The sequence below is a fragment of the Perca fluviatilis genome, chromosome 23 (genome assembly GCF_010015445.1).
Source record: "Perca fluviatilis chromosome 23, GENO_Pfluv_1.0, whole genome shotgun sequence".
NCBI lineage: Eukaryota > Metazoa > Chordata > Actinopteri > Perciformes > Percidae > Perca > Perca fluviatilis.
The window spans coordinates 25,191,261-25,218,261 of NC_053134.1; the positions used below are offsets into that span (position 1 = coordinate 25,191,261).

The window sequence follows — 27,001 nt, forward strand, 5'->3', positions numbered from 1 at the left end:
CTTTTCAGCTATATTGGTGTGTGATTTTCTCTGTATTTCAGTCACAAATATCTGCACGTAGCTTGAATCCCTGTTATGAACGCGGTCATATTGTGGGAGATTTTGAAAAGAAATGTTGACCTGAATACTTCAGCTCAAAAGTATTGATATCGGCCTTCAAAAAACCCTATATCAGTCGAACCCTGGTTACTATATACACATATACATACACAGCAGTGGGGACATACTGTGGAGGTAGGGGTTGAGGGAGGTTTGGTTTAACTATCGGCTGAGAAATTTCAATAAATTCCCAATAAAATCTGGATTGGTTTTGATCAGTCCACAAAGGTGGAATTTTGGATGTCTTGTTGACTTGAGACAGATTGCATTCTGGGAAAAGTCTTGGAGTGTAATCCCACTGTCAGACTGTACCATTGGACTTCAGACATATTGACTGAATGGAGGTGTACAGTAGGAGCGTGGGTTTGGTCAACTGTACTGGAGCCGATCCGTGAGGGTAGAGAGTGGCGTCAGGTGCTCCTCACAGGCAGAAGTCAAAGGTCAAGTCGGACTTGCCCATCTTCTGTCTGTACACAGCGTCAAAGTTTTCATTCATAGACACAGTGAAGACATCCTTCCACAGACCTGCACGACCTGCAGGCAGGATACACAGGGACAGGGACAGAATTTTAAATTTGAATAAATCGTTAACTTAGAACAGCTCACTGAAAAAGTGTCCATCTGACAAGTGTGATTTCCATTGGATCAGAGTTCTGTCACTTGGCTGCCTGTTCTGCCAATCTTCCCAGCACTTGTCACATGACCAATTAATGTTTCCATGGTGACTATCCAAAATTCTGATACCATGGAACCAGCACTGGAATAGTTTTATTTAAAAAGTGTCAGTCTGAGCTTATAGAAAATGTGTATGGTATTTGGATATACAATTTGTTTAAATTGAAAACAAGTGAAATTAATAATTAATGTGATGTTTTATTTAGCAGCATTACATTGTGTTGTTCTATTCTATCCAATATTTCCTATATTTCTTTCAAGAAAAGTTTTTGGGCATTTTAGGCCTTTATTTATATAAGACAGCTGAAGACATGAAAGGGGAGAGAGAGGGGAATTACAGGGAGTCGAACCTGCAGCGCCGAGGAGTAAACCTCTATATATGGGCGCCTGAGCTACCCAGGTGAGCTACCCAGGTGAGCTACCCAGGTGAGCTACCCAGGTGAGCTACCCAGGTGAGCTACCCAGGTGAGCTACCCAGGTGAGCTACCCAGGTGAGCTACCCAGGTGAGCTACCCATGTTTCTAAGCAGATTTTCTGTGCTGTATTCTGATAAAAAAAGTGATCTATATCTGTTTCATTTGAATCACACTTCCATGCTGAAATGACTCTGTTTTTAAAAGAAATATACCAACACGTCTTAATTATTTGTTATAGAAGCCACTAGAACTACCATCCATGCCCTAACTACTAAAACCAGTGGTAACTTAACAGACACTAGCACTTATATCAGGACAAAAAGTGAAAATGGATAGATTGGTTATTGAAATTGGTTGAAATGGATTCGCAATGGAACACACTCACTTATGTCATTTCGAAGGGTGAAAGTTCATTATTTGAGAAAATTATCTTTTTCTCTACAGAAAGAGTTCTCATTCTATCCTTGTTTACTTTATTTTCAGAAATATTTTTCTTCAATTTATGAATCATGAGCAGTAGGGTTCACTACACCACATTTTCCCTCACAGTATCGCCTTCATTTTGAAGGAGATAGAAAGACACAGATTACTCATGGGGTCTGTTTATTTCCCATTTATACAATATGCTAATTCACTTTAAATTAAATGAATGTTCCAAAAATAATAATACTCTGTTAGTTTTTTTCTTCAGATGGCACTAATTGCATAATTAATAACGTTTTAAGAATAACAATATTTTGCTATAATGGTTGTTTACCCCAGTCGGTAGCAGGGACCCCCTACTACATATATTGTATAAAATTGGGCTACAATAAAACTGGGCCTGCAATAATGTGTAGGGTGGCCTAAAGCCTATACACATAACTTTTCATGGTGCCCTACAATACTAAGTATTAAAATAATAATGATTTGCATCTTCATATATCATCATATTTTAATCTCAAAAATAGATGTGGAATGCACGGTGAATCCTTAAAGTGCTCATATTATGCTTTTTGGCTTTTTCCCTTACCTTTATTGTGTTAAATATCTTTTTTGTGCACGTTATAGGTTTACAAAGTGGTACTGTCAGGGCACGCCCTCATACTCTGCTTCTGACTGGCTAGTAGTCCTTACCTAGGTACTGTCAGGGCACGCCCTCATACTCTGCTTCTGACTGGCTAGTAGTCCTTACCTAGGTACTGTCAGGGCACGCACTCATACTCTGATTCTGACTGGCTAGTAGTCCTTACCTAGGTACTGTCAGGGCACGCCCTCATACCCTGCTTCTGACTGGCTAGTAGTCCTTACCTAGGTACTGAGCATGTGCAACTCCCAACAAAGATAGGAACAGAAGTGAGATGTCTCACTCTGTAGCTAAAACAGAGAGCTCAACACACTGAGCTGCAGTGCAACAAAAATATGGTGTTTTTTGAAAATGAAACCATGTAAACCTATTCTAATATAACCTCTAAATACAATTATGAACCTGAAAATGAGCATAATATGAGCACTTTAAGCTTACCTGTATCTGTGGATGGCTACCAAAGTGGCTACCGTACCTACAGGCCAGTAAGCCTATCATCGATGCTGTTGAGGTTGTTTTGTTTTTTTTACGAATAGGCCGATTTATCTTTGCTAAATATGTGTATATGTTGAATTCATGTTAATATATGTTCTCAGATACATTTTAATTTTTATGGGAGAAAATAACAACAAAAATGTGGCGGCCCCCCTGCAATGACTCTGAGGACCCCCTAGGGGTCGCGAACCCCCTGTTGAAGAGCTCTGCTCTAACTGCTGTTTGAACATCTTTGCAGTTGGCCTTAAGGCTTTTCATTTTGCTTCGGTCTTCATGTAGCCATGCTCAGAATTTACGGCCTTGTTACTCTGCATTATTCTGCATGATGAATGGAATGTAAAGAATTCTGACGATTCATCTGACCGTTTCAGCTGCCAAAGTGAAAGCAGCCTGCCGCGGCTCGGACTCACCTGCTGTGGCGTGTGTAAGACGGATCAGACTGACAGCTGTCAGCTGTGTGTTAAGCCTATAGCACATCAGACACCAGACTTCCATGCACTAAAAGAAAAAGAATTAGATGGGGGGAGGGAAAAAATAAAAAATAACATATGACAGAAACCATAAGTAAACCAAAATCCAAATAGGAATGGAAACATGAACCAAACTGAAAAATTACAACAAATTAGGGAATAAAAATGAAAGACGTCTACATGAAACTCAAAGAGGGCTATATCGTGGGCTGGGCCTGCAGGTGGAAATCAACAGTGCAATCTGGGTAGTAGATGCATCATGTAGCCACATGGTGGTGGTAGAATCATCTCAACCTATCCATGTACACAACCTGAAGATCACGTGACCTATTTGGATAATTGTGGAAGCTTAAAGTGCTCAATATTAAATACATTTAAAAAAAAAAAAAAAAAAGGACTATGAGGATTATGAAATAAGCTGGATCATATGTATAAATAGTGTTTGGGGTTTTTATTTTATTATTAATTAGTTTTTTTATTTCATTGTGGCATTTTTCACATGGACACTTTCATTTCATAACTTCACCCTTCATGACAGCGGTGACCTGTGAGCCAATCAAAATGCCCACTCTCTTTTACAGTAATGCTAGACATGGCTGTCGCTCTAGCTAACAGGAGCTAACTGCCTGAATCTGGTAGCAGCTGATTGTTTTGAGCTTGTTTGCTTACGAGGCAGGAGGCAGGTGATTGGCTGAAAGGTGAGATTATGAAATGAAATGATGAATAAGCAAATATGACTGACTGACTGACTGACTGACTGACTGATTGATTGATTGATTTAATTTAATGATAAAAACACATATTACCCTGCACCCCAATCATTACATACACTCTCTGCTACATGGTATACTTTTAGAGTAACTGCACCACTTAACCCTTGTGTAGTTTTTTTAAAATCAGAAATATGGGTTTCTTTCAACCAAATTACCCACAAATAACATGGATGTATGTCTCTATATTGTAGAGAACCAATAGAATGTTCTTCGCAGGTGAAATAAATGATTACTTTCATTGAATTTTGGACTTAACTTTGACATAAACCTGTCTGTGGTCCACTCAACATCCTCTGATCTTAACTCTTAGTCAAAATAAATCATAATTTCTGCTTTTATTAACTAAAAAATTTGCTATAATGTCATTTAAATTAGGTTTATTGACCATGAATAAAGAAAGCTTTGAAAAAAGTGACATAAACGTCAAAAAAAAACCTGCCAAAAAACAAGTTAACAAGTTAAAACAAGTTAATGGTCGACGGGAAGACAACACCAGGGTTAAGGGTTATATATAGCGAGATCAATGATGGTGCGTGCCTATATGTGTGTGTGTGTGTGCGTGTGCGTGTGTGTTCTGTCTGTTATTCAGTGTAACGGGGGCACTGATCTCGAAAGAGAAGTTGCAGTCAAATTTTTTTTTTTGTCAATGTCAAAACTGCATAGACACTAGAGATAAGGAAGATTTTGTTCTTGTAATTTGGGTGAACTTAGTCTTTAAAGCCCATGCTCTATCCAGGTTATTGACCTAAGATAGCTTCCCATTCAACAATCGTATTGATCCCTACAGCTTCCCATCACAACAGATTCCAAAAACAGAGTTATATGATTTCTTTTTTTCCCTCTCCTTCCCTGGTCTTTAAATAGCTTTCGCTCTGGTAGCTCAGATGATATCATGAGATCATTAGATCATCAGAAGAACATTAACCACATTATGCTTTCTCTCCTCTCAGTGTCTTCCTCTTCTGGCTGTATGGTTCTTTTTCCCAAATACTGTATATCCAAAACTCGTGGCATTACCACAGTGCTGATTTCATTCAGTCTTCTACCAGGAACTGCATTTGTTGCACTCATTCATGGAAATAATGAGTGGAGGTAAACTAAATAATGACGTGTTTCTTGTCTTTTCTGTTCTAACAGATGCACATAGACACTTACAATATATTTAATTGTATGCAATTTGAGAGTAGTCTACTAGTCTTTTAAACATTTTCCCCACACTGTTTGGAATTCACAAAAAATATGATATCACTTAGGCTAACTGAAGAGATTGGATACACCCATACATGCAGCCATGGGACACCAACTGTAAAATCACAAGCTGATGGAGCCAAAAAGAAGAATGTCAGGTGCAGAAAAGGTGTAATAAAAATAGTTTAAAGACACATTTGGTTGATCTTGCGCTTGTAAATCTGTGCTAGAGATACTCTTCCACAGTGTCAGTGTCAATGAAAGCCCTTCCACACAGACCTCTTAGTAAGTCAGGCCTGAGGGGAACCAGAAACACAGAACTCTGCCTAGTTAGCAGACAAGAGGAAGTGAGCAGTGTTTTCCCTCTTCCATTTCCTCTCCCACTCACCCCTGCAGATGGACAGCGCCTCCGAGTTGCAGCACTGCTCAATGAGCTGGTTGCAGCTCTCCACCATGCCCTCCAGCTGAGCCTTGTCACAGGAAACACCCAGGAACCGGGCTAACTGTTCCACCAATGGCCCCAGATCCTGGAAACCAGAGGAGAGGAGAGGAGAGGAGAGGAGAGGAGAGGAGAGGAGAGGAGAGGAGAGGAGAGGAGAGGAGAAAAATGGGGGCGTATAAAAATGGGAAATCTATGAAAGCAATATCACACACAAATACAGAGAAAACCTGCCTCCCTCTTGAATTCTAAAAGCTTTAGTGCCAATGTTCTAACATGCTCACAATGACAACGCTAACATGCTGATGTTTAGCAGTTATAATTTTCACCATCTCGTTTTAATGTAATGGTATGCTAACATAGCACTAAACACAAAGTAAAGTTGATGGAAATATCATTGTTTTTACAACAAGATATAATGTGTAAATCAGTTAGCCCTGGAGAAGCTGGTAGGCAGATTTTGTTAACTTTGGACAGAGCCAAGCTAGACATATCCCCCTATTTCCAGGCCTCCAGGAAGGGCGCTCAGCCTTGCAGCCAATACTTTTCAGTGGCCACTTTTTTACAATGAAAAAAAAAACTAATGCCAAGACACCTCCAACTGCAAACAAGTTTGATTATGACTCTTTCTGCTATACATTTTTTATCAATGGACTTTTTGTAATTGAAAAACTTGATATGATAAAGCCTGACATCACCACAATGTAAAGTCTATTGGCTGAGAGGGAACTGGGGGGGGGGCAGCGGCAGAACTGCTACTGTGCATATTCAGTGGGCCGCATATCACCGAAGTAAACCAGGAAGCTTAGAAACCTTCGGCGTAGGCGCCAAGCAAGCAACTCCATTGAGCTAAATAGGCCCCATTTTAGGATCCGGTATCCAGTTATTATTATATATCCATGCCTATTTCAGTCTTTAAGCTAAGCTAAGCTAACTGTCTGCCTTACTGTAGCTGCTTCCTATTTAGCGATCTTCTCATCTAACTCTTGGCATGAAAACAAAAAAGTGCATTTGCCAAAATGTGACACCCGATCGTTCAGTCTCCCAGAGTAGGAACTTGACCCACCAGATTCAGTTTATCTCTTTGTCTTAGTTTACGCTGTATTTTATGCGATGGGAGTGAGAATGTGTTGCCCATTAAAGACCTTTAACTGCTTCTCTGTAGTGTGTGTTTTGTCTCAAGAATTTGGGTCAGAAAAGCTGAAAACCTAACAAAACTATTGTATTCTTCAACAATAACTGCCTTTTTTTAAAGGGCACCGGAACAAACTGATCCTTAACATTGACATGTTATTACCTTGTAACGTTGTTGTGGTGTGTTAGCAAACCGTTGCCTAGTTACACATCCAGCAGACAGAGCAACATTAGCAATCATTTGGACCTGTGTATATGGACACCAGATGCATGTAAGTCTCAATATTCCCTCTCCTTTTAGCTCTGGTATTGCTCTCCAAAAACTCCTGAGAAAAAGCTTAGCTCCCTAGCTGCTAAATGCTCCGCTACATTCACCAGCTAGTTGCTATCTTTGGCTGTCTGCTGTTTGGATGCTGGGCAGGTATTGTACGTCTACAGTGGATTAATCAGAGATGTTGCTGCTCTCAACAAAATGAGAGGAGTGAGGCTAAACCAAAACATTTAAAGTGCTCATATTGTACTTTCTGGCTTTTTCCCTTTCCTTTATATATCTTTTCTGTGTATGTTATAGGTTTACAAAGTCAAAAATCCAAAAGTCCCCCCCAAAGGGACTTACCATCTCCAACAGAAAACACTGTTCACCAACTGCTCCAAACAGCTCTACTGTAGTCCAGCCTTTACTTCAGAGACAAACGTGGGTCACTTTGGAACACACGTTATAATGCTCGCCTAGCTGCTAGCAGGGCACGCCCTCATACTCTGCTTCTGACTGGCTAGTAGTCCTTAACTAGCTACTGTCAAAGCACGCCCTCATACTCTGCTTCTGACTGGCTAGTAGTCCTTACCTAGGTACTGTCAGGGCACGCCCTCATACTCTGCTTCTGACTGGCTAGTAGTCCTTACCTAGGTACTGTCAGGGCACGCCCTCATACTCTGCTTCTGACTGGCTAGTAGTCCTTACCTAGGTACTGTCAGGGCACGCCCTCATACTCTACTTCTGACTGGCTAGTAGTCCTTACCTAGGTACTGTCAGGGCACGCCCTCATTCTCTGCTTCTGACTGGCTAGTAGTCCTTACCTAGGTACTGTCAGGGCACGCCCTCATACTCTGCTTCTGACTGGCTAGTAGTCCTTACCTATGTACTGTCAGGGCACGCCCTCATACTCTGCTTCTGACTGGCTAGTAGTCCTTACCTAGCTAGCATGTGCGACTCCCAACAAAGATGGAACAGAAGTGAGATGTCTCACTCTGTAGCTAAAACAGAGAGCTCAACACACAGGGTGAAAAGAGGAGCTGCAGCAATGTGCAGTACAACAAAAATATTGTGTTTTCTGAAAATTAAACCACATAAACCTATTCTGATATAACCTCTAAATACAATTATGAACCTGAAAATGAGTATAATATGAGCACTTTAAGTTGCATGTGGATCTGTTTGTCTCTAGCTTCAAAAACAATGACATTAATTTCTAATGAGCAGGCCCATTTCCTTGCAGTTTAATGAGTTAAAAAGGAACAATTTCAAATTAGCTCTCAGATCTGCGGCAGTCTCTGTAAGTACCTGCTTCACTTAATATATACCAAGTAGAGGATAAATAGCCCTAAGAGTAATAGAGCATCGCGAAGGTTTCTTTATTCATACACAAGGCATCGATAAAATGAAGCTATGTTATTTTAACAATGCCAAAAGCAACGTGAAATGTTAGATCAGTTGTTGTTGTTGCTGTTCTCTATCAGTTTTTGTGTCTTCTCCCTTCCGTTCTAAAAGAATCTATTCTAAGAAAAGCCTATCTGCAAAACAGAGGACATGTCTGAGCCTGAGCCTCGTAAACATGATAGCCCAAGATAAGGTAAAAAGGGACCTTTGGCAAAGCAAAGGGCAAATATTGATTTGGCATATTATGTTCTTTTTCTTTGACTGGAGAGTTTTACGCAAGAATGGTATCTAAAGATAGCATATTGCAGAATAATATTTAAACTAACTTGGTATTTAACTTTTTTTTTTTTTTTTTTTTTTTTTTTTTTTTTTTTTTTTTTTTTTTTTTTTTTTATTTTTTTTTTTTTTTTTTTTTTTTTTTTTTTTTTTTTTTTTATTTTATTTTTTTTTTTATTTTTTTTTTTTTTAATAAAAAAAAAAAAATAAATGCACTCTATTCAATCCCACATTTCTCCCTTTTTTTTTTTTTTTTTTTTTTTTTTAGTAAAAATTTAAAAAAATTTTCCCATCTTTTTTTTTTTTTTCTTAATTTTTTTTTCTCTTTTTTATATATATAAAAATTTAAGAGTAATCCTCACAAAAAGGTCTCAAACTGATAGTTAGAGGGTGGAGTTAAATGATGTCAAAATAAGAGTTATTCAATTCAATATATACCCAAATATTCTGGATACTTTTTGTCCTTTCCTTTTATTTATGTGAATACATGCGAGAATAGATGTAGGTGTGCGTATGTATAGTATATATATATGTATATATATATATGTATGTATACATATGTGTATGTATGGGCTAAATGTTGTCATGCCTCTTAATACTGCAATATGTTTTATACATGGATTTGTTTCCAATAAGGAGTCGGTGGGGCGGGTGGGGTGGGGTGGGCGAGGCGGGACGAGCCAGAGCTTTAGCGAGTGTGAGTGTACATGTGCTGTATTGTCTTATGTCTCGATGACCCCCCATCGAAAACGAGATGCTTCATCTCAAGGGGTTATCCTCCTAACAATAAATTTCAATTTCAATAAACCTGTATTGTCCCCCGAGGGCAATTCTGGTGCAACATGAAAAAATAAATAAAAAAATCCTGGGAGAAACATACTGTACATACGACAAAACCAAAACGCTCTCAACAACAAGTAGCAAGAGACCTACTGAACATAGGGCAACAACAACACACTGTAAACTCTAAATCATCTTGCAATGGGATCACACCAGCCGCAACACCAGGGGCCTAAAGTGGGCAATGGCCCCTTGCCTACTTCCTACCCCCTTACTTTCAGCGCTGTCGCTTGGGCCACACCCTATCTTTGAAGTCAGCCTTCTCTCTGAACTCAGCTACACACTTGTAAAGTTTTGTGACTGTATCTAACACAGTTATTACGCCATCACTGTGACAAAAATCTGGCCGCAAACAGGCAGAAATAGGGCATCCCGTGGGGAGTTCACTGCAACTTCACTGGTTTGGCCACTATGTTCATTTTGCTCCAAAGCCAAGTATTTGTAGGTACTAACAATCTCAACTGTGTTATCTGGTATGACAGTCTGAGATGGAGTGGGTGCTTTTTTTTTTTCTAAAAATCCATCAGCATGTCCTTTGTTTTGCTCGTATCCATCTTCAGACGAGAAGATTAATGATTAATAGCAATAAAAAAGCTATCAGACAATGGCTAAAAAGAAAAAAGAAGCACAACAGTGAGGATGTTACCTTGTACATGTCTTCATATTTCAAGAAGAGGACATTAGAGTCATTACGATGTTCCCAAAATTCCTGAACATGTTCAAACCAGGAACCATATCCCACTTTGAGAGAGAGAGAGAGAGAGAGAGAGAGAGAAAGAGAGAGAGAGATATAAACATACAGCTGGATGAACTTAACAGTAGTCTGGAGACAAAACAGTACAGGAGTTCACTGACTTGGAACCAGATAGGTCCCAGTGTCCCAGTCCTCCTACATACGTACGCTTGTCATGCATGAAGCGCCGGCAGAACTCCTGGAAGGTTCCCCGGTAGCTCATGGTCCTGAGAGAGCGGTGGAACTGGTAGTAAGACACCACCAGGTCCTTAGGGTTACGAGCCATATAGATCACCTAGGAGAGAACCGCAGGGTACACAATGTGGGTTAGGGTTAGGGTTAGGTCCTAATGTAAGGCTGTTGTTGGAGTACAGTACAGTCCTGTAGAATTTGGTTATGGGAGTGGATCAATTATGTTGTCTTCAGACGTTGCATATTAAAAACTAGGTTTGTTTGCATCATATCTCCATTGGTTTTTTAAAAACAAATATTGCATTTCTTTATTTTTTTCTTTTTCTTTATCATTTATTATATATATATATATATATATATATATATTATATTTACATTACATCTATATATACTGTATATATTACATATACATCTTTACAGTTATCTCTTTTGGGGTGGCAGTAGCTCAGTCAGTAGGGAGTTGGGTTGGGTTGTTGGTTCAAGTCCCCATACGGACCAAAGTATGGTGGTGGACTGGTAGCTGGAGAGGTGCCAGTTCACCTCCTGGGCACTGCCAAGGTGCTCTTGAGCAAGGCACCGAACCCCCAACTGCTCAGTGTGCCTTTTCCCCTCACTCTGACATCTCTCCATTAGTGCATGTAGAGGTACTGAGCATGTGTGTGTAATTCAGGCCTGTGTGTAATGTGTAAAACATTGTAATTTCCCCTCGCGGGATTAATAAAGTATACATTATTATTATTTACAGGAAAGGGGAGAGAGAGGGGGAACGACATGCAGCAAAGGGCCACGGGTCGGATTCAAATCTCAGCCCACATGGGGCGCACTTTCTGCTGGGTGAGCTAGATGTCGCCCCTATTTTTATCTATTTAATTATCTATCTATTGTGATTTTATTTTAGACTTTATTCCTAATTACTATAGATTATATTTTACAGTATACAAATGCATCACTGTGCCACTTTGCTCAGAAACCGTGCACTATTACACTATTGCACTATTGGTAACAATCTGTTTTTTTTGCACATATTGGACCAAATATATATGTTTGTATGTACACTGGCAGGTTATTGCTCTGTAAACAGCTTTCTAATTTCAATGTATTGTTTCGCTGGTCTACTTATTCTTTGCTCTCCTCTTTATCTGCGTGTAGACGGTGCTGATGCATTGGCATCAACTCTACCCTAAAATACAGCTACCAAATCTGAAGACGTCTAAATAAGCATCTTAATGCAATGGAAAGTCATGGCTAGTGTCCAGTCTCGCTGGACTGACCTTGGCCTCTCCGTTGTGCATGGCCGTGGGGAGGAATCGATAGGGGAGATGGCTTTTGATCAGACGAGGGGACGTCAGCTCCTGTGGAAACACAAAGCAAAGTCATTACTTTATTATTTATTACTTATTACTAAAGCATGTGCAGAGGCTAAGCCCAAGCGTTAAGCCCTTAGCTTTTTGATCAATGAAAGTCCAAGTCATATTTGCAGCTAAAACAATTGGTTCCACTTATTTCCATCTCATCGTCTTTGGTTTCCCAGACAAATTACTGCTTGTATGTGTGTGTGTGTGTGTGTGTGTGTGTGTGTGTGTGTGTGTGTGTGTGTGTGTGTGTGTGTGTGTGTGTGTGTGTGTGTGTGTGTGTGTGTGTGTGTCGTGGTCAAAAACGGTATGTGCTTTGAAGATTGGTTCCTATTAACGGCACTAATTGGCTCTTACAGCATGTAAACATGTTCTAGTAAAAAGCCAAAATACAAGTATTAACCTGAAAATGAGCAGAATAGGTCACCTTTAATAAGAAAAACAGCACCTTATACATTCCGTGCAAGTTCAGGCTTTCTGTTAGAAATATGTGAAGTAGCCCAAGCTGAGATAACATCATCAGGGACATTGTTTTTCAGACTTTGGAAGCCGTTGTGCAGACTGCAGAGCCACAGAAGACATGTTTTCACATTCACCCATTAGGCCTATGAGTCATCTGGCCTTTAAGTGCAGAACCAGTCTTGTAAGGAAGGTCAATGGGGTTCGTTGGGTGTTTACAAGTTTACAGCTACAATAGCAACACTAGCTATTCAGCTTGCTGTTTGGACAGACAGTGCATGTGATTGCAAGCGAGGCTTCCTCATCCACGTGTTGTCGTGATGCTGCTACACCCAGCAGAAGGCACACCCACAACGATGCCTAGTCGTTCATTCATTATTTTGCCAGCTAGCAAATCTTAACCTAAAAGCCGCCACAGACCCAGAACTCCTGCAGTCCTGAAATGAAGAACTGAATGAGTGCTAACCTGATTTCAGCTACATTACCTGTATGATGTCCAGGCCAGGTTGGGGGTACTCTAAGACGGGCAGCTGTTCGTCGATGTTCATGAGGCCAATCTCATCTGGGTCTGCTCCCTGACTCACTAGATACACCACCTCCTGAAGTAGACTAGTGCCTACGAGGAGAGAGAGAAGAGAGCCAGAGGACAGTCAGTCCTGGGACGTCAGGGAGAGAACAAGGAAGGTGGTTGTCAGTGGTGGAATGTAACTAAAAACTAGATATTCTGTCTGGGATGTTCCAGTTTTTCTAGGCAGGTTCATTTGTATTGTGCCTTTCACCGAAGCAATTAAAAATGCTTTATGTCAGAAATACAAAGGCATGTGAAAGAAACAATGCAGAATAAAATGACAGATAAAAGGATTAAAAAGAATATAAAGTAGAAGCAGTGGTGAAATGTAACTAAGTACATTTACTCAAGTACTGAACAAATTTGAGGTATGTACTTGTACATTATTTGATTTTTTTTCATGCCACTTTCTACTGCTACTCCGCTACATTTCAGAGAGAAATATTGCACTTTTTACTCCACTACATTCATCTGTTACAGCTTTAGTTACTAGTTACTTTACACATTCAGATGTTTGCACACAAAACACATGTAGTTTATATAATACAATGTTTTATTATAAATGAAACTAACCAACAATATAACGGCCTACAAGTCCAGCTGAAATGATTAGACCATTAAACACACAACTGGTCGTTTCCAGTTTCTAAAATGGGAGGATTTTTCTGCATTGAGTACTTTTAAAGTACATTTTCCTGATGAAACTTTCATACTTTTACTTAGGTAACATTTTCAATGCAGGACTTCTACTTGTAATAACCAGTCCCTCCAGAAAAACGCGATTATGCGATCGCATAATTCCATGCTTAATCAGCCAAAGTCTGCATATTCATGCGGGGGCCACATTTTTTCAAATATGCTGCACTTTCGCCGCATAAATTGCAGATTTCCGTGCAAAATATGCGGTGCTTGCATGATTTCATAATCCCCGCATTTTCGTTGCAAAAAAGTCACATATATCTTAGCAGAAAGTTGAAAAAATTTTGCGTTTAGTTCACACAAGAACCGCCATTTTCCCCTGTTGCCAAGGGAACGTTATGAAGTGACGTAATTACGTGACGTGAACATCATCGAAAAGCAGGTGTTGGAGGTTGAATTTGACATGTACTTTGAGTCTCTTAAGTTGGTATCCAATAAGAAAGCTATCTTAATATCTGATGTCAAATTTCTTAGTTTAAGTGCTCCTGCTGTTTATATTATTAATGATTTTTTGAAAGTCTGTCTCTTTTGTATCTTTTATTTCCCTCTGTTTAGACTAGCTAGCTTTTACTTTAATATTATATTATTTGTATATATTTTTGTATCTTATTTTTTACTTATTGCAATGACTGAATATCTGTAAACTTCTTCTTCCACCACTAGTGGTTGTACACAGGGGATGAACTTAATAAAAATAAGAAAGCCAAACCAGCTGTTGTAATGTTAGATGAAAGAGTGTTTGCAAAACTGGTGTGATCACACACAAGCGCCAAACTAGTGTTTCTTTAGATTATTAAAGAGAAGAATCTGTTACAAAGTGGAAAGTCTAGCTGCACAGGATACCAACCCCCATGTACAATCCAATGGGGAGAAAAAAAAGCTAAAAGGAGAGTGAATGTTGGACTTGCTTTCCTCCAGGTGTCGTGTTTTCAGCTTGATCTGTCCCCAAGTGACACAAAAAAATACAAATTCATGGAGCTTTGAAAAACTACACCATTGATTTAGCATTGCACATTTGCACGGACTCACAATGGATAGTTTAAATGAAGAAAATCAATTGACGAAATCAATGCAGCAGATCCAGACATAGCGCCCTTCAGAAAGAAATGGACACATACTTCGACCAGTGAAGGATATCAGAAGTCTCTTTCCCCGTGCTGGTTGAGCGTTACTGAGCAGCCTCCAACTGAGCTTGAAGACGTAGATGTGACGTGAGCAACCTTGGGAGGTAACCTTGCTCCTTATGACCTCACAAGGAGAAGTTTCCAGAACGGCCCATCTGAGCTTTCATTTTCTCAAAGGCAGAGTAGGATACCCAGGGCTCGGTTTACACCTATCACCATTTCTAGCCACTGGGGGACCATAGGCAGGCTGGGGGAACTCATATTAATGTTAAAAAACCTCATAAAGGGAAATTTTCATGCCATGGGACCTTTAAAACAGCCTTTCTCATCATAAGACTACTTTATCTTTGTGTGCAGATATGCTCAAATGTACTAGTCCAATGTGACACTTCTTTTGAGTTTAAAACTGCAGTAAAATGCAGGCTGGAGGCTGCTCTCAGATCCCTCCGTTTTTTATCAGAGAATGATCAATTCAGAATCAATAGTTTTTTAATAAGCTATGACAGCAGCGACTGTTCTCAGAGGAAGATGACGTGTAGGCCACAGTATCTGTGTTGCCTCAGGCTGGCCACATGCTCGCTGTGAAACCAAATAAATCACGACACCAAGATATTTGTCAGTTTCCCTAAAAAAAAAGCTCTCTCGCTCTAAAAGAAAACCTTTATTCATCATTTGAGCCAGTTGCATGTATCGCTGTACTGCATGCACGGAAGGGTCCAGATTCATTCATCAAAATTCTTAGAAATGTATGAAACCATCTGTTTCTTGATTTCAGACAGAAGCATACAAAAGCAGCTTCTCATTTCTAGCCGGTAGCCTATGCAGTTGTTTTCAGCTGAGATGACAACTGCTGCTTCTAGATTTGATCAGCTATAGCTAGCTAGCCTATCAGATTCCAGCTGATTGTTTAATGTTACCAGCTGATTCCCCTATAAAGAGGTCTTAAATATGCACTTCACGGCTACATACACATGTAGTAAAAGACAGAGATTAAAGCTGCATGTCTCAGGCAAAAAGTCAAATGTCAATGTAGAAGAAATGTAAGCAAACAGAAAAATGTTGTTGTTGTCTAGCCGTTATTAACCTAAATTCTTTTTTATTGGTTCTAGAAGGCCTGGACCTCTACAGTCGCCTCTCTCCGCAAAATGTACGCTGAATTGTCTATTCTACAAACATGAGTTGTGCTTTATATGGTTGACATTGGACGGACGCTCATCAGGATTGTGAGATCAACTTGCCAGTAGTCTGGATTAACAGAATTAAATCACCAGCATAATTGCCTAACATGATGTGTTCATCTTCAGCTCTCTGTGTTGCCATTCTCAAAGTCTGTTCGCTTTGGAAAAGAACAACAAACTTCGAGCTACAAACTACACGCTAAAAATGGCAAGTTTTGAAGAAAATTTGCATCGTGCAACAAGGCAGGCCTGCTTGGTTCTTTTGGGGAGTGATGAAGGTTTACAAAGAATATGTTTATAGCATTTACTATCTAACTGGGACGTTTTGGGACCAATTGGTGGAGAGTGCTATGGACAAAGTACACACAACGATAAGTCCTTCCCGAGACCATTTTGCAGAGCCCCCATCACTGCGTTCAGAGCTTAGCGCCGCCCAAGTCCATTGTGATAGAAGAAATGCAAACAACCCAGAACATTTTCTTTTTTATCATAGAATGTACTGTATGTGTGGTGGAGCCAGACCTTACTCCACAGCGTTGTGGAGATAGGTCTGGCAAAGCGAAACTAACTTGCCAGTCTCCTGCCAACTCTGCTAACCTCCTGCTGGTTCTGCTAGCCTGGGCTAGCTAGCTGGCTGGTCAAGTCTGGTCAAATGTACACATCAGAGTAAGGTGGGAAAACATAAGCTAGCAAGATCATTTCTGCGGCTATCTCATGACTCCGAGTCACTAAATTTCATCTCAACCCCCCTAAAAATTATAATTCTTAAAAACATTTAAATTTAAATTTTTTTAAATCAATTTTAGTGCTTCAAGTGAGAGTTTGCGAACTTGTCTGTTAGTGAGAGAGGACAAACTATTACAGGTTCAAAGGTCTTGAAACAGGTTTAAAGGTCCCATGACATGGTGCTCTTTGGATGCTTTTATATAGACCTTAGTGGTCCCCTAATACTGTATCTGAAGTCTCTTTTATATAGACCTTAGTGGTCCCCTAATACTGTATCTGAAGTCTCTTTTATATAGGCCTTAGTGGTCCCCTAATACTGTATCTGAAGTCTCTTTTATATAGACCTTAGTGGTCCCCTAATACTGTATCTGAAGTCTCTTTTATATAGACCTTAGTGGTCCCCTAATACTGTATCTGAAGTCTCTTTTATATAGACCTTAGTGGTCCCCTAATACTGTATCTGAAGTCTCTTTTATATAGACCTTAGTGGTCCCCTAATACTGTATCTGAAGTCTCTTTTTATATAGACCTTAGTGGTCCCCTAATACTGTATCTAAAGTCTCTTTTATTTGGACCTTAGTGGTCCCCTAATACTGTATCTGAAGTCTCTTTTATATAGACCTTAGTGGTCCCACTAATACTGTATCTGAAGTCTCTTTTATATAGACCTTAGTGGTCCCCTAATACTGTATCTGAAGTCTCTTTTATATAGACCTTAGTGGTCCCCTAATACTGTATCTGAAGTCTCTTTTATATAGACCTTAGTGGTCCCCTAATACTGTATCTGAAGTCTCTTTTTATATAGACCTTAGTGGTCCCCTAATACTGTATCTGAAGTCTCTTTCCCGAAATTCAGCCTTGGTGCAGAATTACAGCCACTAGAGCCAGTCCCACAATGAGCTTTCCTTAGGATGTGCCATTTCTGTGTCTGTAGCTATTGAGGAGGAGAGTGGGAGTGGCAAGGTGGAGGGTGGGGGTGTGGCCTTGACCAACTGCCACTTTTCTCGTTTGAAAGCCATGATCTCTCTCTCTCATGGGTTGGCCAAATTCTCTGGGCGGGCAAAGCAGAGAAAGGGGAAGTAACCTTGCTCCTTATGACCTCATAAGGAGAAGATTCCAAAACAGCTCATCTGAGCTTTCATTTTCTCAAAGGCAGAGCAGGATACCCAGGGCTCGGTTTACACCTATCACCATTTCTAGCCACTGGGGGACCATAGACAGGCTGGGGGAACTCATATTAATGTTAAAAAACCTCATAAAGTGAAATTTTCATGCCATGGGACCTTTAATATCCTGTGTGTCTGTCTCCGATGCTATGCACCTGCAACCCAGTCAAGGAAAGGGTTAACAGAAACGTAGTGTTGGCCAATCAGAGGAGGTTGGTGCCAGACTCCCGCCTTTGGCTGAGTCTCTATCTAATCTGTCAGAGGGAGAGCAGGAGACGGTTGTGAAGTTTAACATTGGTAGTCGCCAGAGAAGAAGTTGGTCATTTCATGGCGCAGATTAGAACACGAATTAAAACGTAAGCAACTAAAATTGCTTGTGTCGAATTGGTCGTTATTACTGTGACTTATAAAGTTCCAGGTGTAGTTCCATCAAGTGTCAAAAAACGTTAGCTGACGTTGTGCTTCAGTAGCTAGCTCAGAGATCATCGGTTATCGGTTAGAACTTTTGCAAGGCCCTGTAGCCATGTCACATTCTCATTAGGGGGCTGAGCCCCCCTAAAGGTCTGATCCTAGAATCGCCCCTGCTCATCAGGATAGAAAAAAAATCAACTCAGCAGTCTGCTGACTCTGCTAGTCTGGTCAAAGTTTTCAAATTACATCAGAGTATACACAGAGAAGAAAGATGGAGAAGACAAGCTCAAGCTAGCAAGACCATGTCTGCGGCCATCTCATGACTATAAGAGTCGCTCATCATGATAAAGAAATCAACTCACCAAGAGTCTGCCGACTCTGCTAGCATGGCTGGTCAAAGTTTTCAATTGACATCAGAGTATACACAGAGGAAAAGTTGAAGATGGCTGTCAGCTGCAACTTGATATTATTTAGAGAATTGCACTTTTATTTCCACAGTCAGCATGAGAGGCACTGAGTTCCATCTTAACAAGCCAAAGGTCACCATGCAAGCGTCGGCTAGGGTCGCACACCACCTTTGGACTCAGGGAAATGTTTCTGTAGAGACATATAACACTATACTTTCTGGCAGTCTGATGGAAAGATCTGGGTTTGGTGGGTGCCAATAGAATGCTAACTGCCTGAAGGCATAAGTTAAAATTGTGGATTTCATTAGCTACATTTTTCCAAAATGTATATTTACATTTCCCTGTGCTTGTTAAGAGTAAGCATTAATCTTAGTTGCTAACTCTGCTCTTGCTTTCACTTTCATTTTCTGGGGTTCCAGTGTAGCACGCAGATATACGAATAACAGATATCCGGGCTAAGACTTCCTCTTCCGTGCACTGCTCATTGTTTGCAGTCCGAGTCAATACTTTTTGTAGGTGTTTTAGGTCCAGACGACATTTAGGCTAATCTCTATAAACAGATATCTGCATTTTGAATGCAGATACATTTTTTTTTAAAGCTAGACGATAGCCGATTGGTTCCGAGATTGCATTTCGGCAAACGCATTCTGCCTCTTTTGGTCTTGACACGGACTGTTTACCTGCATGCAACCAAAGCAAACATGATTGGTCAATACTACTTTGACTACAAACTGAAACCAGAAGGTTTCACTTGCCAAGATCTTGCTGCCTACAGTTTCTGCATTTATGCAGATATCTGTTTATAGAGAGTGGGGAACGTTAGCGTTGCATCTTCATAAAACTGGAGATATCTTGAGAGACAGATTACATAAACAGGGATGGTCCAAATTGATGTAGCAAAGATTGAAATATTCTTTCTTGTAGTCTTCAAGGGTTGAGCTCCAAAAGACAATGAATCCTACACTTCCCTTTATGCAATTAGCATTAGATTAGCTTTCATTAGACACTCTCTGCCTGGTACACATCGACATGTTTCAAACTCCATGTCCCGAGTCCCCAAATGCAGGTATGAATTTGTAATCTGAAAATCCAAGATAACCCTAATGACATCATCAGGGTTATTTTCTCAGACTTCAGAAAGCTCCTCCATGAGCCACAGAATACATTATACTGTTACATGTAAACTATTTTCACAGGCTGATTCATACTACTACTCCCCACGACTAGTGGGGATTTCAACCCGTTCTCACTCCGAACTTGTAAAATACGGACGCTTGGGCATTGGCATGTCAGCATCAGATACGACGCAAAAAGCGCTTGAAGATGACGTAGCATTAAGAGCGACAATGGTAGTGAGTAGTATGAAAGCCCGAAAATCCGCATAGGGAGGTTGGTTGGGGGGGTGGATGGGTCAAACAACACAGGACTTTCACCCAGTAGACCGCGGTTCTTGTCCTACGTGTCACGTTTCCTAAACCCAACTGTCCCGTTCTTCTTTACCTAAACCCAACTGTCCTGTTCTTCTTTACCTAAACCCAACTGTCCCGTTCTTCTTTTCCTAAACCCAACTGTCCTGTTCTTCTTTTCCTAAACCCAACTGTCCTGTTCTTCTTTACCTAAACCCAACTGTCCCGTTCTTCTTTACCTAAACCCAACTGTCCCGTTCTTCTTTACCTAAACCCAACTGTCCCGTTCTTCTTTACCTAAACCCAACTGTCCCGTTCTTCTTTACCTAAACCCAACTGTCCCGTTCTTCTTTACCTAAACCCAACTGTCCCGTTCTTCTTAACCTAAACCCAACTGTCCCATATTTCTTTTCCTAAACCCAACTGTCCCGTTCTTCTTTACCTAAACCCAACTGTCCTGTTCTTCTTTACCTAAACCCAACTGTCCTGTTCTTCTTTACCTAAACCCAACTGTCCCGTTTTTCTTTACCTAAACCCAACTGTCCTGTTCTTCTTTACCTAAACCCAACTGTCCCGTTCTTCTTTACCTAAACCCAACTGTCCCATTCTTCTTTACCTAAACCCAACTGTCCCATATTTCTTTTCCTAAACCCAACTGTCCCGTTCTTCTTTACCTAAACCCAACTGTCCCGTTCTTCTTTACCTAAACCCAACTGTCCCATATTTCTTTTCCTAAACCCAACTGTCCCGTTCTTATTTTCCTAAACCCAACTGTCCCGTTCTTCTTTACCTAAACCCAACTGTCCCGTTATTCTTTACCTAAACCCAACTGTCCCGTTCTTCTTTACCTAAACCCAACTGTCCCGTTCTTCTTTATCTAAACCCAACTGTCCCGTTCTTCTTTACCTAAACCCATCTGTCCTGTTCTTCTTTACCTAAACCCAACTGTCCCGTTCTTCTTTACCTAAACCCAACTGTCCCATTCTTCTTTTCCTAAACCCAACTGTCCCGTTCTTCTTTTCCTAAACCCAACTGTCCCATTCTTCTTTTCCTAAACCCAACTGTCCCATTCTTCTTTTCCTAAACCCATCTGTCCTGTTCTTCTTTACCTAAACCCAACTGTCCCGTTCTTCTTTATCTAAACCCAACTGTCCCGTTCTTCTTTACCTAAACCCATCTGTCCTGTTCTTCTTTACCTAAACCCAACTGTCCCGTTCTTCTTTACCTAAACCCAACTGTCCCGTTCTTCTTTATCTAAACCCAACTGTCCCGTTCTTCTTTACCTAAACCCATCTGTCCTGTTCTTCTTTACCTAAACCCAACTGTCCTGTTCTTCTTTACCTAAACCCAACTGTCCTGTTCTTCTTTACCTAAACCCAACTGTCCCGTTTTTCTTTACCTAAACCCAACTGTCCTGTTCTTCTTTACCTAAACCCAACTGTCCCGTTCTTCTTTACCTAAACCCAACTGTCCCATTCTTCTTTACCTAAACCCAACTGTCCCATATTTCTTTTCCTAAACCCAACTGTCCCGTTCTTCTTTATCTAAACCCAACTGTCCCGTTCTTCTTTACCTAAACCCAACTGTCCCATATTTCTTTTCCTAAACCCAACTGTCCCGTTCTTCTTTACCTAAACCCAACTGTCCTGTTCTTCTTTACCTAAACCCAACTGTCCCGTTATTCTTTACCTAAACCCAACTGTCCCGTTCTTCTTTACCTAAACCCAACTGTCCCGTTCTTCTTTATCTAAACCCAACTGTCCCGCTTCTTTTTACCTAAACCCATCTGTCCTGTTCTTCTTTACCTAAACCCAACTGTCCTGCTTCTTTTTCCTAAACCCAACTGTCCCATTCTTCTTTTCCTAAAACCCAACTGTCCCGTTCTTCTTTTCCTAAAACCCAACTGTCCCATTCTTCTTTTCCTAAACCCAACTGTCCCATTCTTCTTTTCCAAAACCCATCTGTCCTGTTCTTCTTTACCTAAACCCAACTGTCCCGTTCTTCTTTATCTAAACCCAACTGTCCGGCTTCTTTCTTACCTAAACCCATCTGTCCTGTTCTTCTTTACCTAAACCCAACTGTCCCGTTCTTCTTTTACCTAAAACCCAACTGTCCCGTTCTTCTTTATCTAAACCCAACTGTCCCGTTCTTCTTTACCTAAACCCATCTGTCCTGTTCTTCTTTACCTAAACCCAACTGTCCCGTTATTCTTTACCTAAACCCAACTGTCCCGTTCTTCTTTACCTAAACCCAACTGTCCCGTTCTTATTTTCCTAAACCCAACTGTCCCGTTCTTCTTTACCTAAACCCAACTGTCCCGTTATTCTTTACCTAAACCCAACTGTCCCGTTCTTCTTTACCTAAACCCAACTGTCCCATTCTTCTTTTCCTAAACCCAACTGTCCCGTTCTTCTTTACCTAAACCCAACTGTCCCATATTTCTTTTCCTAAACCCAACTGTCCCGTTCTTGTCCCGCGTGTCACGGAAACGTACCTTTTATAATCCCACCCACGATCTTGCCCTAAAACTAACTGCGTCAAAAGTGACGGCAATAGTCCCGACCCAGCGCGTTTAGATGTGATGCTAAAGGAGACTTTTAGCGTCAGTAACAACGCCAAAGGCACCTGACCAAGCGTCCGTATTTTACGCAATGGGAGTGAGAATGTGTTGTGATTTCTGACACGCAAAATTTTAAATTGCATCTTATTTGAAATTTTGCAATCCTCCTTGCACAGCGATGCACAGCATGCAGCCAGAGATGAGGGCGTCCTCTCCTCAATGTCACTGCTTCTGTTTATACTTGCCCTGTGGTTTGTGTGTGTGTGTTTGTGAGCGTGTGTGTGTGTGTGTGTGTGTGTTTGCAGTGCAGAGGTGGGTTGCCTGCAGGGAGACACGATTGAGCATATGGCTGATGACACAACAGTCATAAATGCACTGCCATCGTAAACTGTAGCGCAACCCCACACTCTCACCCACCCCGGTTTAAAGAATCTTGGCCAAGACTGTCACATTTCTGCGGCATCCCAACCATGTGGCCTGCTATGTGCTTTCTTTCCCTTTGCACCACAAGAGGACTGATACACCAAAAGGGGAGATTCTTGCTTTCTCATGTGCACAAGAAACGTAGAGTTCTTTGGATGTAAATGAATGCATAACTGTTTTCACTCCACAGTGTCATCTTGTTGAATGGAGACCAACTGTTTACAGCTTGGAGGACATGCATGCATAGATATCTATATGCATGCATGTATTTGTGTGTTAAAGGTTCTCAGCACAAGACACGTTGGTCTCCATCCACAACATTTGAATGTGGAAGATTCAGATCACAAGGAGTTACATGGTAACCCCAAAAAATACCAGCCCAGTATCCCTCAGAATAACATACTGTAGAAGGAATAGCAGTTTTTTTCAAATTATTTGATATAATTTCAGAATTCCACTTTTGTTTCCACAGTCAGCATGAGAGGTGCTGAGTTCCAGGAGAGTCTAAATGAATGATGAAGAGTATAGCACAAGGCCTCTCTGGGGTGGAATGGAAGGCTGCAACACAAATCTATGCTTGCAGGGCAAAAACCTAAACAGGAAGCTGTTACACACGGGAGAGTTTGGCTCTGCTGCTTTCTCTCACGGTATCATGTAACAGAACGTGTATACAGCAGTATTATGCAGCAACGCGCTGCGTTCCACTCACTAACATATGCATACAAATATACAATGCATTCACGCAATTGAACCCATCAAGCGTTACTCGTTGTCCTAATGAAGTCTACCCTGTGAAAATATATGATTTATTCAAAAGAATTTCAGAACTGAATCAAAATTATATTATAAGACCTTTTTGTTGTGTTTTTCAGTGTTCAAGATCAAAACTTAATCTTTCAGTTTCAATTGTTGTTGTTTTTTCTTCAAAGTTTAAGATTAAAAATTGATCTTTTTGTTTCAACAGTTTTTTTCAAATGATCAATATTTTTGGCCCAGATTTAGCTGCGTACCCTGTGTGCTTCCCCTCATTAAACCCTGTGACCCCCCCTCTTACATTTTTGTTCAGACCCCTTTATTCTCTGGCTTCTGGTACTGTTACGACTAAAGGCTTGGCCAGAAATTACAAGGTAACACTTTACTTGAAGGTATCTACATAAGAGTGACATAACACTGTCATGAACACATGAACTCTAACCCTAACCCTAACTTGTCATGAGAAAAAACGAATGACACTGTCTGACAGAAGCATTACGTCATAAACGTTTATGACTTGTTTATGTTTATGACACGTTCATGACAGTGTCATGTCACTCTTATGTAGATACCTTCAAGTAAAGTATAACCGATTACAAGATCAAATTCAATTTATTCTGATGGAATCACTGTGATTAGTGGACTCGCTCACAGGGGCCAATCTGCACAGTTTTTTCACGTCGAGTTTAACTTCTGTGAACTCTGACCTGTAATTTGCCACCTTATTTTCCATCTTCAATAACTTTTTATTGAACAAACGTTTGTTAGTAGTAGATTTAAGCTTTAGTCAGACTGCATAACAGCAACTAGAAGCCTAAAATACACAAAGAGCTGAATTAAAAGAACAGACAAGAAATAAAAACCCAATAAAAGAAACTGGCAGCTCGTAAAATCAGGATATGTTTTCTGACAGAAGTAGGTTCTCAGATGAGACTTGACCCTTGTGTTGTCCTCCCGGCTAAAGAAATGTTGACACTTTTTTTTCTCAGTTTTGGCCCTTTTTTCGCCATGTTTGTCACTTTTACGTATGACGCTTTTTTCCCCTCACCACTACCAACTCATACAGCGGGTTTTACACTTATTCTTGGAATACATGGACACTAAACCTACTTTTTGAGTTTAAAAAGCTGAAATATGCTATAAAATTGAATAAAACACCCAAAATCCAATGAAAGTAGTGAACTGGTCCTTCATTTTACTTGATAAGAGCGTTAAATGGAACCATCCATGTTCATTTTTTTTTGCAATTTGGTTGAAAGTAACCCAAATTTTTGATATAGACATTTTTTTGAAAATGGGTCAAATTTGCCCTGAGGACAACAGCAGGGTTAAATGAAGACAGTGACTCAGACAGCCCTGTTTCCTCAGTCCGATTGCAAAAGCCCTGCTTAAAGCTCTGTCCCCTTTAGTGTTCAGCCTGGACTCTGGAAGAGTGCACCAAAGTCCATAAGAGATTAAAAGGTCTAATATATCATCTGGAGCCAGGTCATGGTGGGCATTAAAAGTAATAAATAAAACATGCTACTGAGATGCTAAACCAGAACAAGAAATATAATTCCCACGACAATAGTAGGCTAAACTATATCCCTTCTGCCTCACTGACAGCCGAGCTCCAGCTGCCCAGAAGTCATCACATGACCGGGGGGGGACCCACCCAGCGCACAGCAGGGCATCGCGCACGGCAGCCCGGCCTGCAGCAGCGCTGCGCAACGGCACTCCGAAGCTGGATGTAAACACCAACTTCCATCCGTGTCTGATAGCGCGTGGGATTATGTTGGCAGGCAGGTGCACAGGCCAGTTTAACTGACGCAGGCATTACTCGATTCAATTGGACTCCCGTTTGTTGGCATCTGATTAGAATAGCCTATACTGGGATAGATCCTGGTTGTAAAAGCTCGATAAGATGTAGTTCCGCAGCACCGGCGCAACCTTAACGAGATATTAGATAACTGCAGATGACTGTGACCCGCCCAGTCCTTTCCTCACAGTCCCAGAAGAACAGGAGAGAACCCACCACACGTCCTCCCCCTCGTATTGCACTTCATTTTGATCATGATTGCACATTTCCCGTTAACTCACGCTGTGGTCAATAACTTCTGTATTGCACAATGCCCAATTGCATAATACCATATCAAATATAACCCAGCATATCTATATATAACAATATTGCACCAGTACCCTATCAGGCATTGCACATCCTATAGCCATAATGGTAAGTACCAACAAATAGGTTGTAAATGCACTCGCTCTGTGCTATTATTTATATTTCTATCAAACTTTGATGATCACAAGGGGAAGCCTGCCGCTGCAGCACGGAGCAGCAGACCGCCGAGGCATGTGGAGACACACAGAGAGAGAGAGAGCACCGTGCCGAATGGAGACGCAGATCGAGGCTTGTTTACCTGACTTTGGGTAGGTGACGATCCATATGTCGCTACTTCTGAGCGAGAAGTTGGCGATTTCCTCCATCTTCCCTCTGCAGAAGGGTGGCAGCCGCACTCCATCAAACTCGAAGTATTTGCTGTCAAACTCAATGGGCGTGCTTGGCGTGTCTACCTCGCTCTCAGCCATCCTCGAAACGAGCCGCCAGTGCAAGAAAAAGGAAAACGCGCACACCCACGCGAACGATTTTTGGTTGTTGTTGTTGTATTCAATCAAAACGTGAGGATGACGGTGGTGATGAGGTTGATTTGAAACGGTGCTGCTGTGGATGCTGCGCGGCAGGCGGATGGGTTGACCTACAGCCAATCACGCAGGAGAGTAGTGATGTAATGCGCGCGCACGAGTCCCCAGCATCAGGACCACTCGCGCCGAGCCCGAGGATGCGCGCGACGGCAGATGAAGGATGCTTCGCAACACATTAAATACTCAAGTAAAAACTATTACCATAAGGCTGCTGTAATAACACATCATGTTATAATCCTATTATAGGCCTACGTCATACAGCCTACTCAATTACCATGTTATACATACATCATAAATACATAAATGAGTCTTATAATGTCAGTCTTATAGGCTTTTATAGTGATTTTTTATTGTGATTTTAACTGTGTTAATTGTGTGCAGTCCTTATAATATACAATTAAGATAATACTTTAAAAGCTATTAGGTCTATGTAATAAAAAAGCAGTAAAAGGTTTTCTTGACAGTGAGTGCAAGTAGGCTAAACTTGGCAAATTTACCAGCTTTCCCAAATCTATAACTTGCTTTTTCTTGTGAAAGGCCCTATTCTCTTGTAAACACACACAGCAGTGAAAAGGACAGTGTTCTATCACCATTATAAATCATGTCTGTGGTCACCATAGAAATATTAAAC

General features: G+C 40.8%; 1 protein-coding gene across 2 annotated transcripts; it reads right to left on the minus strand.

Moving 5' to 3' along the window:
* sult4a1 (sulfotransferase family 4A, member 1) lies at positions 1 to 26,433 on the minus strand. Of its 2 annotated transcripts, XR_005638196.1 has the most exons (8): positions 26,088 to 26,433; positions 12,750 to 12,880; positions 11,725 to 11,805; positions 10,430 to 10,556; positions 10,175 to 10,269; positions 5,571 to 5,709; positions 3,162 to 3,249; positions 523 to 633 (listed from the first exon to the last, which is right to left on the minus strand). XR_005638196.1 is itself a non-coding variant. In XM_039792324.1 (7 exons), the coding sequence occupies exons 1-7, from the start codon at positions 26,254 to 26,256 to the stop codon at positions 521 to 523; spliced, it is 855 nt and encodes a 284-aa protein (XP_039648258.1). In that variant the 5' UTR covers positions 26,257 to 26,433; the 3' UTR covers positions 1 to 520. The 2 variants fall into 2 exon arrangements, 1 of the variants encoding a protein (XP_039648258.1); XM_039792324.1 differs by lacking the exon at positions 3,162 to 3,249 and having other exon boundaries at positions 1 to 633.
* Between the last annotated feature and the right edge of the window lie 568 nt (positions 26,434 to 27,001).

Bases quoted from the DNA above. Each gene is read 5' to 3' on its own strand.
- sult4a1 (XM_039792324.1), bottom strand. From the start codon at position 26,256: ATGGCTGAGAGCGAGGTAGACACGCCAAGCACGCCCATTGAGTTTGAC. The intron at 10,270-10,429 runs GTACGTATGTAG...TCTCTCTCAAAG, and splicing joins GCGCTTCATGCATGACAAGC to TGGGATATGGTTCCTGGTTT. The intron at 634-5,570 runs GTGAGTGGGAGA...TCCTGCCTGCAG, and splicing joins GGCGCTGTCCATCTGCAGGG to GTCGTGCAGGTCTGTGGAAG.